At 37.3% G+C, this 14,444-nt stretch overlaps 1 protein-coding gene across 1 annotated transcript in view; it reads right to left on the minus strand.

Annotated features, from left to right (window-relative positions):
* necab3 (N-terminal EF-hand calcium binding protein 3) overlaps nt 1-14,444 on the minus strand; it is a 55,688-nt gene that overhangs the window by 29,833 nt on the left and 11,411 nt on the right. Inside the window, exons 3-6 of the mRNA XM_037679823.1 lie at nt 5,740-5,848; nt 3,635-3,660; nt 2,396-2,493; nt 2,283-2,292 (exon numbers count right to left, since the gene is read on the minus strand). Coding sequence (XP_037535751.1) covers nt 2,283-2,292; nt 2,396-2,493; nt 3,635-3,660; nt 5,740-5,848 — 243 coding nt within the window. The remainder of the gene's footprint in view (nt 1-2,282; nt 2,293-2,395; nt 2,494-3,634; nt 3,661-5,739; nt 5,849-14,444) is intronic.

A 14,444-nucleotide genomic window follows, 5' to 3' on the forward strand; every position in this document is an offset into this window, starting at 1 on the left:
TATATATATATATGATTTATTTTAAACATTTGTATTTCCTAAACATTTGTTTGTTTTTATTACTTAAAGATAGATGAGTAAGCACAAAGTGTGAACCTGAGAAACCTATGGACGTCCAGTAACTTTAAAAGCTTCGGTGAAATCAAATTACTTTAAGAATTTAAGTGTTTGTTCAATTTTGGTTTTTTTGCTAGCTGACAAAGTTTTCATCTGACATTTCTGAGATTATTACATTGACAACATATTTTTGATAGATTCTCACAGTTTTTGTATGATTTGTACAGGTTTTCTTTTTAACGTGTTAATTTTTCTTAACCTTTAAAAATAATTTTGAACACTTTTTTTTTCCTTATACAAGCCTGACCACTGTAAAATTAATCTCCAAATAAATGAGGGAGTAATTCTGATCTTATAGGTAATAGTTGAGTTTTCCCATTTTCATTACAAAAAGAAAATTTTAAATCTTGTGTAGGCGAATAAAAAAAATGTACTTTTAATAAAATGATCTACTTGCTGCAGTAGTTTTATACAGTCAGACTGAATGCACAAGCTGACTTTTTTTAAATGTCAGAATTTACTTTTAGAGTGAGACATTATAGATGTCCGTAATGGAAACAACGTTCTGGAAGTTGAATTATAAGGAACCGAGCACAATCAAGAACCACTGGGCCCTTTGAAGTGAGGTGGACAGATTGTATTGAAGCCACCGGCTGTAATAATCAGCATCTTTGTCGCTCTGCAGTGGAAAGAGCAGCATTCAGCAGCAGGGAGGACGAGAGAAGCTGAGCTGCAGGGAGGAAACAAAGATCTGAAAACGTTCCCCAGAAATGCCAAGAAAAAATCATGAAAAACCAACTATCTGTTTGGACAGTTATGTTAATAAGATTAAAGCAGTTTTAACTTGCTGAATGGGAAAAAAAGTTTTAAAGCATTTTGTTTGCATAGTCAGAATTGTCTCGTCTTTTTTTTTTTTTTTACACAAAAATATAATTTATAAAACTGGAAAAATGTTTATTGGCACCAAATGGTCATCACTGGAAATTGTGATTACCATATTTTCTGCCATACACGTTGCACCGCCGTATAACTGCCGTTGCGCCAACGCCACCCGTTTTCTGGAATATCTTGCCAAAAGATCTGAACCTCTTGATCTTGACCTCTCTAAGTGACTTTAAAACCCTGTTAAGTATCTGGCAAAAGCCAATGCAGACATGTTCCTGCTTTTAGTTTTCTAAATCGCCGTGTGATCTAACTGTTTTTTGCTGCTATTCCTCTTGATTATCCTTTTGGTTGCTATTTTGCTTATTTTTAATAAGTTGCTTCGTCGTATTAGTCGCATCTATTATGCGTCACCGCTGACGCCTCGCGTTTGTTATGCGTCACCGCTGACCACCCGGAACTGTGGGCCGGTGTTGTGCCAAAAATCGATTGTCTGCCAAAACGGTGGCCGCAGGAGCGAGCACTGCAGGAATTTAACAAGAATTTAACAAGATTAACACTTAAAAACAATTATTTGTTTGCTTGAAATTATAGCAAAAGTGTGTCTGTTGAACCTTTCCTTTATAAATGCACTTTAATGGTCAAATCAGCTGCATTTAAAAAATCGATTTGCGGCTGCTGGAGCGAGCAGAGGGAGGACTCGCTGTGCATTTCTTTGAAATTTAACAAGATAAGCACCTAAAAACAATTATTTGTTTGCTCAACATTAAAGCAAAGGTGTGTCTCAGTTGAACTTTTGCTTAATAAATGCACTTTAATGGTCAAATCAGCAGCATTTCGCCTGGGCGGCACTGCAAAATGCATCAGATTTGACGTTTGCTCCAGGAGTTCCGGAGCGAGACGAAGGTGGCTTGGTATGACAAGCCAAGAGTCTCTTTAATAAAATAGTCTCTTTTACCTATTAATGAGACACTTGGCTTGCCATACCACTCGAGGGCCCTCTAATGGCTGCAAATGTAATGTTCATTCATTCATTCAACCTTTATTTAGGCAGGTAAATCCCAATGAGCCTCGAGGACTCATTTACAAGAGAAACCTGAATGTTTAACATTTTTCATGTTAGAATGAATGAAATCATCAGATATCAGCCAAAAATTGGGTTATAAATATGGGGAAAAAAACATATATTAGTCACTTAGGTGTATAAGTCGCAGGACTCGCAAATTTATGCAAAAAGGTGCGACTTATACACTGGAAAATACAGTAAGTACTTTTGACCAAAATGAATAATCTTCCTTGGAATTGTGTAATAAAGCAGCACTTGGCGTGTTTTTTGTGGCTACCTTTAAATCTCTGTAACACAGTTTAGACTGAAGCAATTTTTAATTAAATCCAATAGTTCACAACATGCCTTTTCCAAAAAAAAAAAAAAATCATGAGTTTGTTAAAATCTTACCTGTTTGGTTTTATCCATTGCTTTTAAAATGGCAATGTTCAGACTCTCCAGAGCTGAAAGAACATTTAGATATTCCCCGAGATGCTGAGAAAAGTAATCTAATGGAACAAAAAGGATGGTAAGCTTAACTGAAGGGACAGAACAAACTCACACATGTTCAAAAGACATATTCCAATAAAATCAGATTGTGATAAGTGAGATTATCCAAACAAGTAGACACAAGTGCTTTAATTTATTAACAAATGGAAGTGTTAGACGTCTGTGACAGCGTTCTCTATATTAAGTTTTGTAGTGAAAACTGTTAAACTAAGCATTGTGAAAGAGTTATTAGGTTTGTAATTATTTTAAAGTACTTTACTATTAAGATCAGATCAGAAAATAATTTGTAAATTGTAACCAGAAAATACACACACAAAAGAATATAGTATTGTCTTATAATGAAGAATGGTGAGAAATAGTGTTTTTAAACTCCAACAATGCATCAAGGAGATATTTGTTTGGGTATTATTTTCTAAAGAATAAGTTAGTTTTAATCTAATGAAAGAATACATTCAAGGTTGATGCATCTGCTCTTTAAACGCTCGTTCTTATATCTCACTGAAATTGCCTTTAAAATAGCAAAACACTTTAACACAGCTTAATGAATGAAACAAGTTCAGAGACTCGAGATAAAAAATAAAAACAACTTTCTGCTGTGGAAAACTGGCAACATTTTTATGTCAAATGAAAAAAGCAGCCATTTCTATTTGATTAATTATGCAAAAGGTTTATTCTGGGCAAAGCTGGCAGTTACCAGTCTGCGACCCAATTCTTTATTTTATTCAGGACATATGACTTATACTCCATTTTAAGATAATAAGACAAAAAGAGGACAGCTGCCTCCATATTGACTGATGGAGTCAACAGTGCTGGTGGACCTAATCAGTTCTAGTGCATTATGAAATGAACAAATTCTCCAACTTTGGCTAACGTCCTCTTTCTATGGATGAAAATAGATTACCAGCACTTTGACACTAATATTGTATTCAAGAGACCACCGGGACGGGGCGGAGTTAGCATATCATAAACTGTAACTATTGAAATGGCCACCTGGCTCTTTGCAGAGTAAACAAGTCTGGCACCATCTCAAACATGGATGCATGTGAAATTGTCAAAAAAGAAGAAGAAAAAAATAGCCTTGCAGAAATTCCTGTCTTTTGACACATCCCTTTACATCACACAGAGCACTCTTCCACCAACCTGATAGCTTGTCAGTGTCCAGATTGCTGCCGGGCAGAACACAAGAGAAGATGAGGAAAGTTAATTAGGGAGACTCAAAGACGAGCTGCTCTTCATTTCTGCTCGAGAGCTCTTTTTGGCTCATAAAGGTGTTGCAGTATTATCCAGAGGAAGACGCAAAACTTCACTGTAGAAACCATAAAGACCAATTATAGTTGTATCCACACATGCTATCGCTGGAGAAATTCTGCTAATAAGTTCATGTGTCTTTGTCACTCTCGACACGCTGGTTTCTCAACACAATTGACACAATCTTCTTGACGAGAAGACAGGGTGAAGGAGAACCCTCTTGTCTGGACGAAGCACTTCCTGCTGGATATATGATGGATTCCTGGGGTTAGTGGAAGATCAGTACTGTCGGTCGAGGATGTTGAAGACGGATACATAATTGGATTTATGATAGCAGGATTTCTGCTCTTTGGCGTTGGTGGTTACCTGTTTTATCCACAAATGCGGAAAATATTGGCAGCCATTCTGGCCTTGGTAAAACTGCCCGGCTTATATGAAGGAATGTACCGAGCGATAAGCACTCAGACACAGATGCTGTATGAGCTGAACCATAAGCTGGATGCGATTTCTGAGAATCACCGGCCACTTGTGGCTCCTAGAACTCACTGGCAGGAAGGAATCGACCTTGGAGAAAGCTACAAGCTCGGTCCGGCAGTGTGACCACAAGGCTGTTTGGAATTACCACTGAAGACGTACTAGTAGAACTATGTAAGGCAGACATGAAATCAAGCAGAGTCTGCAGACACAAAATAATTGTTATCTAAATCTACTTTGTAGTTTCCTCCACTGGCCTTGAATTGGTCAACTATCACAATGTTCTGGTTGTCTATGTGAATGAGAAGCTCTGCTCCCCCCCGCTCCCCTCCCAAAGACATCTGTGGACCTTTTATGTCAGGACTGTGGAGCTTCTGGAAGTGTCCTCGGACAAACCCACTGTTCTCAACAGCCCTATACATACATAAATGTATTATAATGTCATCAACATGTGCTATTCCATGTGCTGAGGTCTCTTTTTGCGACTCTCACAATGTGTCCTGTAGGATGCAATGCAAGATTTGATTTTTTTTTTTACCTCCTCTCCCCTCGTGTTTCTTATTTCTTGTCTGTAAAACGGGTTGTGCCTCCCGAGGCCAGCGACCTCAATCACCTCCGTCTCCCCCATGTCTGTTGTTGTTATGTTCTCTTAGACGGCTGTAAATGAAATGCAATTTTGTTGTGCCCCAGTGCAATGACAATAAAGTTGATTCTGATTTAAAAGGTGTCACCATTTAATCTAAAGAAGGTCTACATCATCAACTTCTTAAGTCTGTGCGTCAAAATTATACTATTCTTTAATTGCAGTCAATGACCGCACAAAGCACACCAAGGGCCGCAAATGGCCCTCGGGCCACACTTTGGACGCCCCTGATTTAGAGCAATTAATTTTTACTGCAGCTGAACTTCATATTGACTCTAATTATGCACTGAAACACACACAAGTGCACTGTGCATGCTAGATTATGGCTGTTTAGACTTCTCATGGTTTTATTTTTTTCTCTGAGCTTAGGTGCAGAATTTGACAGTTGAATCTAAATACCTTGTTTAGAATTCCAGTGTTGCAAAGAGGGCAAGAAGGAGTAAAGTCACAAAAATTGTCTCATGAATGCAAATTCTGTGTCCGCCAAAGACAATAAAGACAAAAGAATGAAAACTTAATACCCTTGCCTCCCGTTTGACCTAACAGTGGAGAAAAAGTATTTTCCTCCATCGCTGCTGTGAGTTCGCTGTTCTCTGCAGAGACTGATTTCTGCACCCACCCTCAGGCTCATTTCTTTCATTGCAATTTCAGTGGAAGTTAGTTTTTGATGTGGCTGGTGAAGTCAACGGTATTTTTTTTTTATGTTCAAATGGGGTAGAGGCTGATATTAGTTCATCCGGCTATAGACTTAAGTTTCTGGGGTCATTTCTACTGAAAACTTTCCTCAAACTTTGAGACATTTTTGCCTCTAACTGATGATTTGAGGAGAAATATATTGATTCAGCATCTTGATCTGAAACTTCAAATGAAATAAACTCACTTATTCTGTCGGTTATCTATGGAGAGAAAGAGCTCCTGCAGCTCCTCGGTGGTCAGGATTCCATCGGCAAAGTAAGCATTGAACTCATCAAACGACAACTTCCCATCATCTGAAAAACATACAGTAGAGACTTTTATTTTGATGGAAGAAGAAAAGAAATCTCTAGTGTATCACCAGCCTCACATTTTATAATAGGGTATATTTTTCCTCATAATTTAGACTTTATACACAATCTAAGTTCCAGCCCAGTGTTTTTTATCTTTTCTTTCCAGCTATTCTGTTGTGTCATTTGTGTTAAACAAATGTCCTTGAAAAAATATTTAGATGATAATTACTACCAAATTTCAGAAAAACAAGTACCGGTATGCATCTATACTGGGACACAAATATTCTCTTTGATTTAGGCTGGTTGCAAAGCATACGTTTCATTTTGAAAAAAAAATAAAAATAAAATAATTATGTTTTTATATACACACTCTCTATATACACATGAAACAAAAAAACAAATCAACACAAATATAATAATATACAAAATACAAAATAGAAATAAAGACCCAACTTTCCTTGAAGGAAAGCGTATGACCAGCTGGTTTTCATGCCACGGTTTTAAACAAAGATTATGTTCTGTGGAGAAATTACTAAATAAACCTAGAAAATACAATTATGCACAATCTTGTGTATGTCTCACATGATTTTGCCTGATCTCTTTGTGCAAGGAGTATGAGGTGTTAAATACTCTCAGCTACTACCACATATATTTTAGTTCAATACGTGTAAACGTCATTGAGTTACAGCTGTTTTAGTTAAGACAAAGGTTTAGTTTTGGCAGGTCTTTTGAATTCGACTGACTCCAAAAGTTAAGAAGTTGAAAGGCTCAACAGACAGTATTTTGTTTCCTCTGAGAGTCATATTGAAATCCATCCAGTGGTTTATGTGACATTTTGCTAAGAGTGAACAAGGTTCACTCACTGATAATATAAGGCTTTAAGAAAAGATGCTTCTCAAAGTACTGTATATGTTGAGGACCATCCTCAGCTACTACTAGACCAAACTTTAGCTCAATATCTGCAAGACAGACAGAGTTTTAGCAATCTTTGTGTTTTCTAAAATGAGCTGTTACATCCACTGATTTAGGGGTTCTCTTACTAGAGGACAGCCTTTCTCCTCTTTTGTTTGTTTGCAGGCCTGCTGTGTCACCACGCTGCACACCTGGAATCACTTCCTCCTCATCAGTGGACTGCATAAAAGCGTCAGCGATTCCTTGCATATATCCTCTTCCCCATTGGCATAGTGTAGTGGTTGACTTTGAATTTAACTCTGTGTACAAAGTATTTTAGCAGCTCCGTTCTGATATTCAGTGAACAGTTCTATTTAAGAACTTTTGCTTAGATGAAAAGTTTGATAGGGATTCTCCACCATTTTATTTTTATCAAGTTTTCTCCTGTTTTGTGGCCAGCCAGGGAGCTCAGCAACTGTACTTTTGGTTTTGTTAGATATGAGCTGATTTTGTTTTCTAGACAAGGGATGTTCTTTTTGTTTGTTTTGGCCTTGGAGACCTGAAGTTCATGACTTCCCTTCTGTCTGTAACACCTTGAACTAATAGATGACTGAATTATTTTAATGCCAAATTGGGCTGTTTTTGAGTTATTAGCTTTTTGGTTAGTTTACAATTTGTGTTACACCCTGTGCCTCCTAGACTCAGTCCAAGGTACAGGCTGGCTGTGGCAACCATCTTAAACCAAACTGACTCCAGAGGTTGATAAACTGTCAATGTTCATCTAATGATTCTTCTTTGAAAGAGAAAAAAAGAAAAAAAAAAGTTTTCCAATTTGTTCAGTGACTTGAGATATTTTGCTAACAAACCAAGTGTTCATTCCACAATTAATGACTGATTTTTAAACGGATCTTGTAGCTAGAGCTCAGTTTAAACGTCAAGGATCTAACTCGGCTACAACACATAATTTCATCTTAATATCTGTAAAACTAGTTGAGCTTTAACTATTTTTGTTTCAAATGCTTTGCCGTGGCAGCCATCTTGACTCCAAAAGTGAATCAATTGTCGATGCAATTTCTACTATCTTAAAATGTAAATATCTGCTCAGTGGTTGGAACACTGGGATTATTTTGCACTTGGCTAGTTACTTCTGAACAAAGCTTGTTTTGGCAGATGATGCAAAAGAAAAAGCAATAGCAGATGATAGATTTCTGACTTGTCATCTGTGCAGAAGTGGTTTTTTTTTTTGTTTGTTTTTTAAATGAGCATCTATCTTCAAGCACAGACAAGACAACTGAGTTGTTCTAATCCTCATGGAATGGAGCACATGAACAGATTGTGTCTACAGAAACCTGCCTGAGCCCTGACAGACTCTCAGGCAATCCGAGGTTTGCTGACAAAGGTCGGGGACTCGGTTAGTCATGTGGCAGCAGAACGAATCAAAACCATCATTGATAAGACATGAGAAAATAGACTGAACAGACGAGCAGTGTCCCCAATGGCAAATAGATCAGATGAGTCTGACTGAAATACCAAAGATTTTAATCAAAAATAGTTTATCTTTTTTTATAAATTAAGATTTTACTAACATTTTACAAACCATTCTAGCATCCATAAGGTACTTTTAGTTTTGTTTTTCCTGTAAACTTTTTTTTTAAATTGCATTAAAAAGTAAGCTTTTTCACGTCTGCATTGTTATACGTATTTGAACCAGTAAAAAGGCAGAAAAACTGCTAATGATCCCAGACCGTGCAAGAACGTAGGATGACAGTGATTTAATGTGCCAGAAAGTTTCCGTTAGCTGACTTTGCAGATCTACAAAGATGAAGGGCAAGCTTCAGGACCATCTGTTCAACCGGAGCCTCTTTGACACTTCTCATCCCCACCTCTCACCAGAATGTGTTGGTCAAAACTAAACCTGTTCAGATAATTGTCAGAACTCTTCTCAAAACCAAGTTATGGATCTCAATATTTTATCATTTTACAGTTTTTTTTATTTGTTCTGAAGGTGAATATCATAGTCCCATTTTTTTTTTTTTTTTTTATACTGACCTGTTGTTAAAATTAGATCATGCTTTTATATTAGCAGGCTTTGTTTCACCACTTGTTTGTTCTGGTTACTTATAGCTTGATACCATCTGCACTGTGGCTTATGGATTATGAAACCAAAAATCCCCACACATGTCTCTCCTCAGTGTCATATTTTGAAAAATAAAATCTATATTTGGAGTGTCAAAACAAACAGACAGCCTGCGTCTCTGAAGTGCCACTACTCCACATGATGGACAAATGATTAACACTGGTACCAGTGACAGTGCTGGGTTTAATTTTCTCATACAGGGGTGTTATTTCAACAAATGCCTAAACTTTATTTCACGTTTTAAGTGTATACCGTAATTTCCGGACTATAAGCCAATACTTTATTCAAACACTTTGAACACTGCGGCTTATACGCTGTGGCTAATTTATGGATTTTTTTATTTTTTTTTGACGGGCTAACGAGCTTCGTGCCACCATTGCATTTAGCCTCATCACACCCGAGTGCTCCATAACTGCCCAATACACATCTCTCTTGGGGGGGTGGGTCCTCGTGACTCATTGAAACTACCTGTATGAATTAAGGTAAAAAAAAAAATCAATGAAACTTTGTTTCATTGGTCCACTGGGAAGGGGTTGAACTTTGTTTCCCCATTCTCCCATTTGCTCCTCCCCGTTGTGCCCCCAGGGAAGGGGAAACTTGATGATGAAGAGGACAGCACAAGCTCATGGGCGCAGTGTACAAGAGGAAGATTTCATTTCAATTTATTTATATATAGTAGTCCCTCGTTACTCCGGACTCGCTCTATCGCGGTTTTTCAAAATAAGATTGGACATGACGCACAATTGGCTGACTGATGGATGAGCCGCACAATTGGCATGTAATTTTATTTAAAATAAATTGTTTAAAATTATTTAGCACCTGCTGCACCTTTGTGCAGCCCATACTGCAGGATAAACTTCCTGCTGCAGCTGTGGTCCATGCAGCGCGTAGACGTGGGCGTGGCCAAGAACGCTTGCAGATGGCGGAGAGCAGAGGAGGCAGGGAGCTGAAATCATGACGCTCTGTGCTCTTTAGGAGCTTTAGTTTAGAATATTGTAAGAGTGTGGGAAGGGTTTAAAATACCTTTATCTGTCTGTCTCTTGTCCTACTATTCCTACTTCGCATATTTTCACTTATGGCAAGGATTCATTCAAGGTACAGATCCCCTGCGATAAATGAGAGAATATTGTATCGCCAAGTCACAGCAGAATTAATCTCTGGGCACAAGATGAAGATGGCGATCAATGACTTCCTGGTAGGCTACTGTGTTTTTTATAAAAAAATGTAACCAGCCATATTTGTGCATGTTACCTGTACATATCTAATTAAAAGTTAAAACAAATCTTTCTCTGTAAATGTCTCATATTACAACGTGGACACCCGTGGCTTATACACAATTACGGCCTATTTATGTACTTTTTTTCCTTTTAAATTTAGTGGGCACGGCTTATATTCAGGTGCGCTCAATATTCCGGAAATCACGGTAATTTTATATTTAGTTTTAAATACTGAGTTCACATGAATCACAGAATGCACTGATCTCTTTTGTTTAAGGTCAAATTTACATTCCATTTATTTACATGACGTTTTGCAAAGTTCAAGTTCTGAAATTTTAAACATTATTTGATTGTTGGCACACGTCAGCATTTAAAGTTTGAAAGGACAGTTGGCGCTCTGATCATTGCACATGAATTGTAATGCGATAAACACGGCACTATGTTGGAATCGCTGCAGAATCAGCCGCATGACTGCACAGCAGGGATGAGCTAAAAAGGCGTTTTGGTGAATGTGCAGTTAATTAAAAAATATACACTTTCATCTACTGATGTTTGGGCTTAGATGGGTCATTTACGCCTGCAGAGTTGTAGATGAGCGACTAGCTGACACCAAAGCACCAATCCACAGTGCTATAATTATTGTCCTGTTTATTTTAAAGCAGGATCAACTTTGCTTTTAGGTTGTTGTTTTTTTTTTATTTAGATTTATAGCTACTAGTTTGTTTTTCTGAATTCCAGTGTTTGCATCCTCATATCCATGTATTTCAAAATAATAGCGCTTAGAGAACGTGAGAACACAAAGAAAGTGTTTGTAATGAATACAATTCTTTGTTGCAAAAAGGGGACAGGCCTGTTAAGTGTTGTTCTGAAGCAGAATTTATCATTTATGATGTTTTGTGCTGCTGCATTATTTATTCATCACTGTACCCTCATTGGTTGCACGGTTTAACTGTTTTGTTGGATTAAAGTGGCACTTTTGATCTGTGAAGTCAGAAGGTAATGTGAGGTCATCGTAAAAGAGGAAAGCATTTAGGGGGGAATCTAATAACTAAAGGCATAAGTAGGAAAACTCGGAAGTGTTAAAACTATACAAACATTTTATTAAACCATTCTAAGAGAGTGAGAACTACATGTGTCTAATAAAAATGTGTTTAGAATTGTATTTATGTATTTATTTATTTATTTATTGCTGAATAAAATTGTTTTACATAGTTTATCTGGCAGTAATCAAATGGTCTGAAATGTGTCAAGTGAGATTACTTAAAACTGTTTTTCTCTAAATTTAGTTGCTACATCTCCTAAGCTGGACTAACTAGACAAAAGGGTTTTATTTTAAACCCAAATGGAGCCCAAAAAGTATTTATCAAACAATTTTTAAATGCAGATAAAAAAGAACAATAAACTGTTTCTGACTTGCATCATTTTCTAATTCGAGCTGCCGTAGCCTCCCAAATGCCGCTGATGCTTTTAAATGTAAAAATAAAAAATAAGTTAAAAAGCATTCATGTCAGGCCAGCTTACACATAAACTCACTTAAAAGATCTCCTGTCCCCCCCCAAAAAAAAACACTCACACCTTGGACTTCATTAAAATCCTGGCGTTAAATTATTCACACCTTGAAGGTAATGTGATTTAACAGTAGCCAGTATTAAGCCCAGTTGCCAAAAACAAAACCAGTTGGTCTGGAGGTGACTGGCTTTAATCATAGTCTAATTGTCTACAAGTCCTAGTAGACCTGAGCCAATAAAGGCAACAATCTGCTCACAGTGGTTGATTTTGACCAAAAATACTGCAAAGATAAAAATATAAAATTAGAGCGAGAAAACAGATGAAGTCTGAAATGGGGATAAAACAGAAGATTGTGTACAGAACTATACTGAGGAAGAAGAAAAGAAACCATCTGAATTATTGTTCACAGCTGGAATATGACATAAGATGAACAAGCGCAGACAACATATTATTTACATAAAACGAAGCTAAGGGACAGGCAAGAAAGAGAGTTTGTTCTGTAGAAATAATAGTTTGGATCAAACATGTTTATATCCCTGCAATTTACTAAAGTTAAAAAAATGTATCTTTTGCTTTTAATCCTAATGCAGAGGAATAAGATACATTCATCAGTACAGTGTTGGGCATGAAAAAGGCAGAGAAGATTCACATCACATTGTTGTAATATTCCACAATAATAATAATAATAATGTGTTGTCATCATGCAATGATGAAATTGGCTCTCTGCATTTAACCCATCCACTCCCAGGTAATGCGGTGGGCGGCTATTGGGGGCGCCCAGGGAGTAATTGGGGATGGGGTGTGCTGCTCAGAGACACCACAAGATGTGCAATGACTGAGGATCAAGCCTGGGACTTTCGGGACCCGGGTCGGCTGCCCTGTCTCTACCCCATCTCTGCCCCATAAGTGCAAGTGGGAAAGGAAAATCCTGTGTGATAGCAAGAACACAGCTATAAATCATAATAATGGCATTATATTATTATTATTATTATTTATTATTGTTCTTATCGTTTTGTTTTTCTTCCCTCATCTGGACCAGTCATTCTGTGTTTGCATGTGTCTCCTTCCTGTTCTCTCAAACCCCGTCCAGTGGAAACTGATGGCCACCCATCCTGAACCCAGTTCTTCTGCTGGAGGTTTCCTTCCTGTCAAAGGGGAGTTGTCTCTTATCAACGTGCGTTCTGCGCAGGATGGGAGACGGAGACGAAGTAAAGACTCGACAAATTTTCTGGCCTTAGACTGATGACTTTTACCATAATGTATGTGAATGTGTTTTATTATTTAGCTTACACTGCCTTGAATTGGATTTTGTTGCAGCTAGGCCTATTTTTAAATAAACTGAATTGAACTGAAATGAATAAGTTGAATTAATTTGAACAAAAGTTCTAAGATTGAAGTAAACAAGAACCCAATGAGAAGGCGAGGATGTCCTGCAAAGTAGGTTACAAAGTAGGCCACACTCATCTTTCTCCAAAGGGTAGTCCCTATGCAGAACCTCCTAAGTGGTTTATAAATTCCCCACGAACGCATCACAGCTTCAGTAGCAACCAGCGTGACAAAGAGAGATGGGTCTGGTTTCTTCTCAGAAAGCCACTACTGTGTACTCAGCCTATCACTGATTCTGGTATTCTTAGTAGCGATGTCCTACTTGAGATGTGTTCCACCAGCCCATCTGTGAGGAGTTCTGATGCTGCTTTTTATTTTCCATATCCTCAGTAACGGCTGCATGCTGCGTTTAGACCACATATAGTTCTTTTTTTATCCACTTCAGTAATAGTTTGAAGCTGACTGGTCCCCCCCCCCCCCCCCACACACACACACACATTGGAGCAGCTGTCAGGACAGAGGAAGGTTCATTAAAAATTAAAAAGAAAAGCAGAAAATTATCCGTCTGGTTTTTTTTTATCAGCTATTAAAACGGCTTTAAAAATGTCCAATTACTTTGTTGATCTGGGACCATTTAAAGAATTTGACTGAGAGGAAATTCAACTCACTAATGACCCCTATTTTATATTCATATAGATGTTATATAAGGCAAAGAAAACGATAGAACCGCAGCATTAAATCTTTATGGAACATGAATTCAAGCTGCGCTACACTAAATATCCAGCAGTTACAGAGCTGCTAGCTCGTACTTTTTAATTATTTAGCTTTTTAGATCTACAAATTAGTGTTGTGAGACATTTTATCTTTATTGTTAATCTCAGAAAGGCAGGATTAACGAAGGAGCTCACGTCATGTAAAATGATATAGTTTGATGCAAATCACTTCACACTGAGGCACACAGCAGCAATGTTAATACCTAATCAAAAGGCGTAAGATTATAATATTATAGTAAGCAAATTCTAAATTTTTCCATCAGACAAGACAAATTACCGTAGTTATCTATTAAATGAACCCAGCTAAAATTCTCTTTTTTATCCTTTACTTGGCTAGAATACAGGATTTCTGAAGTCAGACTAGATAAAATCAAAGAAAATGACCCTAGAGTTCAGGGCTATTCAACAAAATTGCAAAGGGGGGGGGGGGGGGCAGTTACTGAAATCCAGCAGCTCAGGGGCCGCACATCCAGCAATTAAAGTCATTATGTAAATAAACCAAGTATTACAATGATCTGTTACCTTTTAAATTTGTTTGTTTTTAATGCATTTAATTAGATAGATAGATAGATAGATAGGTAGATAGATTTTAATGCATATAGATAGATAGATTTTAATGCATATAGATAGATAGATTTTAATGCAGATAGATAGGTAGATAGATTTTAATGCATATAGATAGATAGATTTTAATGCATATAGATAGATAGATAGATTTTAATGCATTTAGATAGATAGATAGATTT

Source organism: Nematolebias whitei, chromosome 7 (assembly GCF_014905685.2).
Source record: "Nematolebias whitei isolate Nwh7 chromosome 7, NemWhi1, whole genome shotgun sequence".
In the NCBI taxonomy this organism is placed as follows: Eukaryota; Metazoa; Chordata; class Actinopteri; order Cyprinodontiformes; family Rivulidae; genus Nematolebias; species Nematolebias whitei.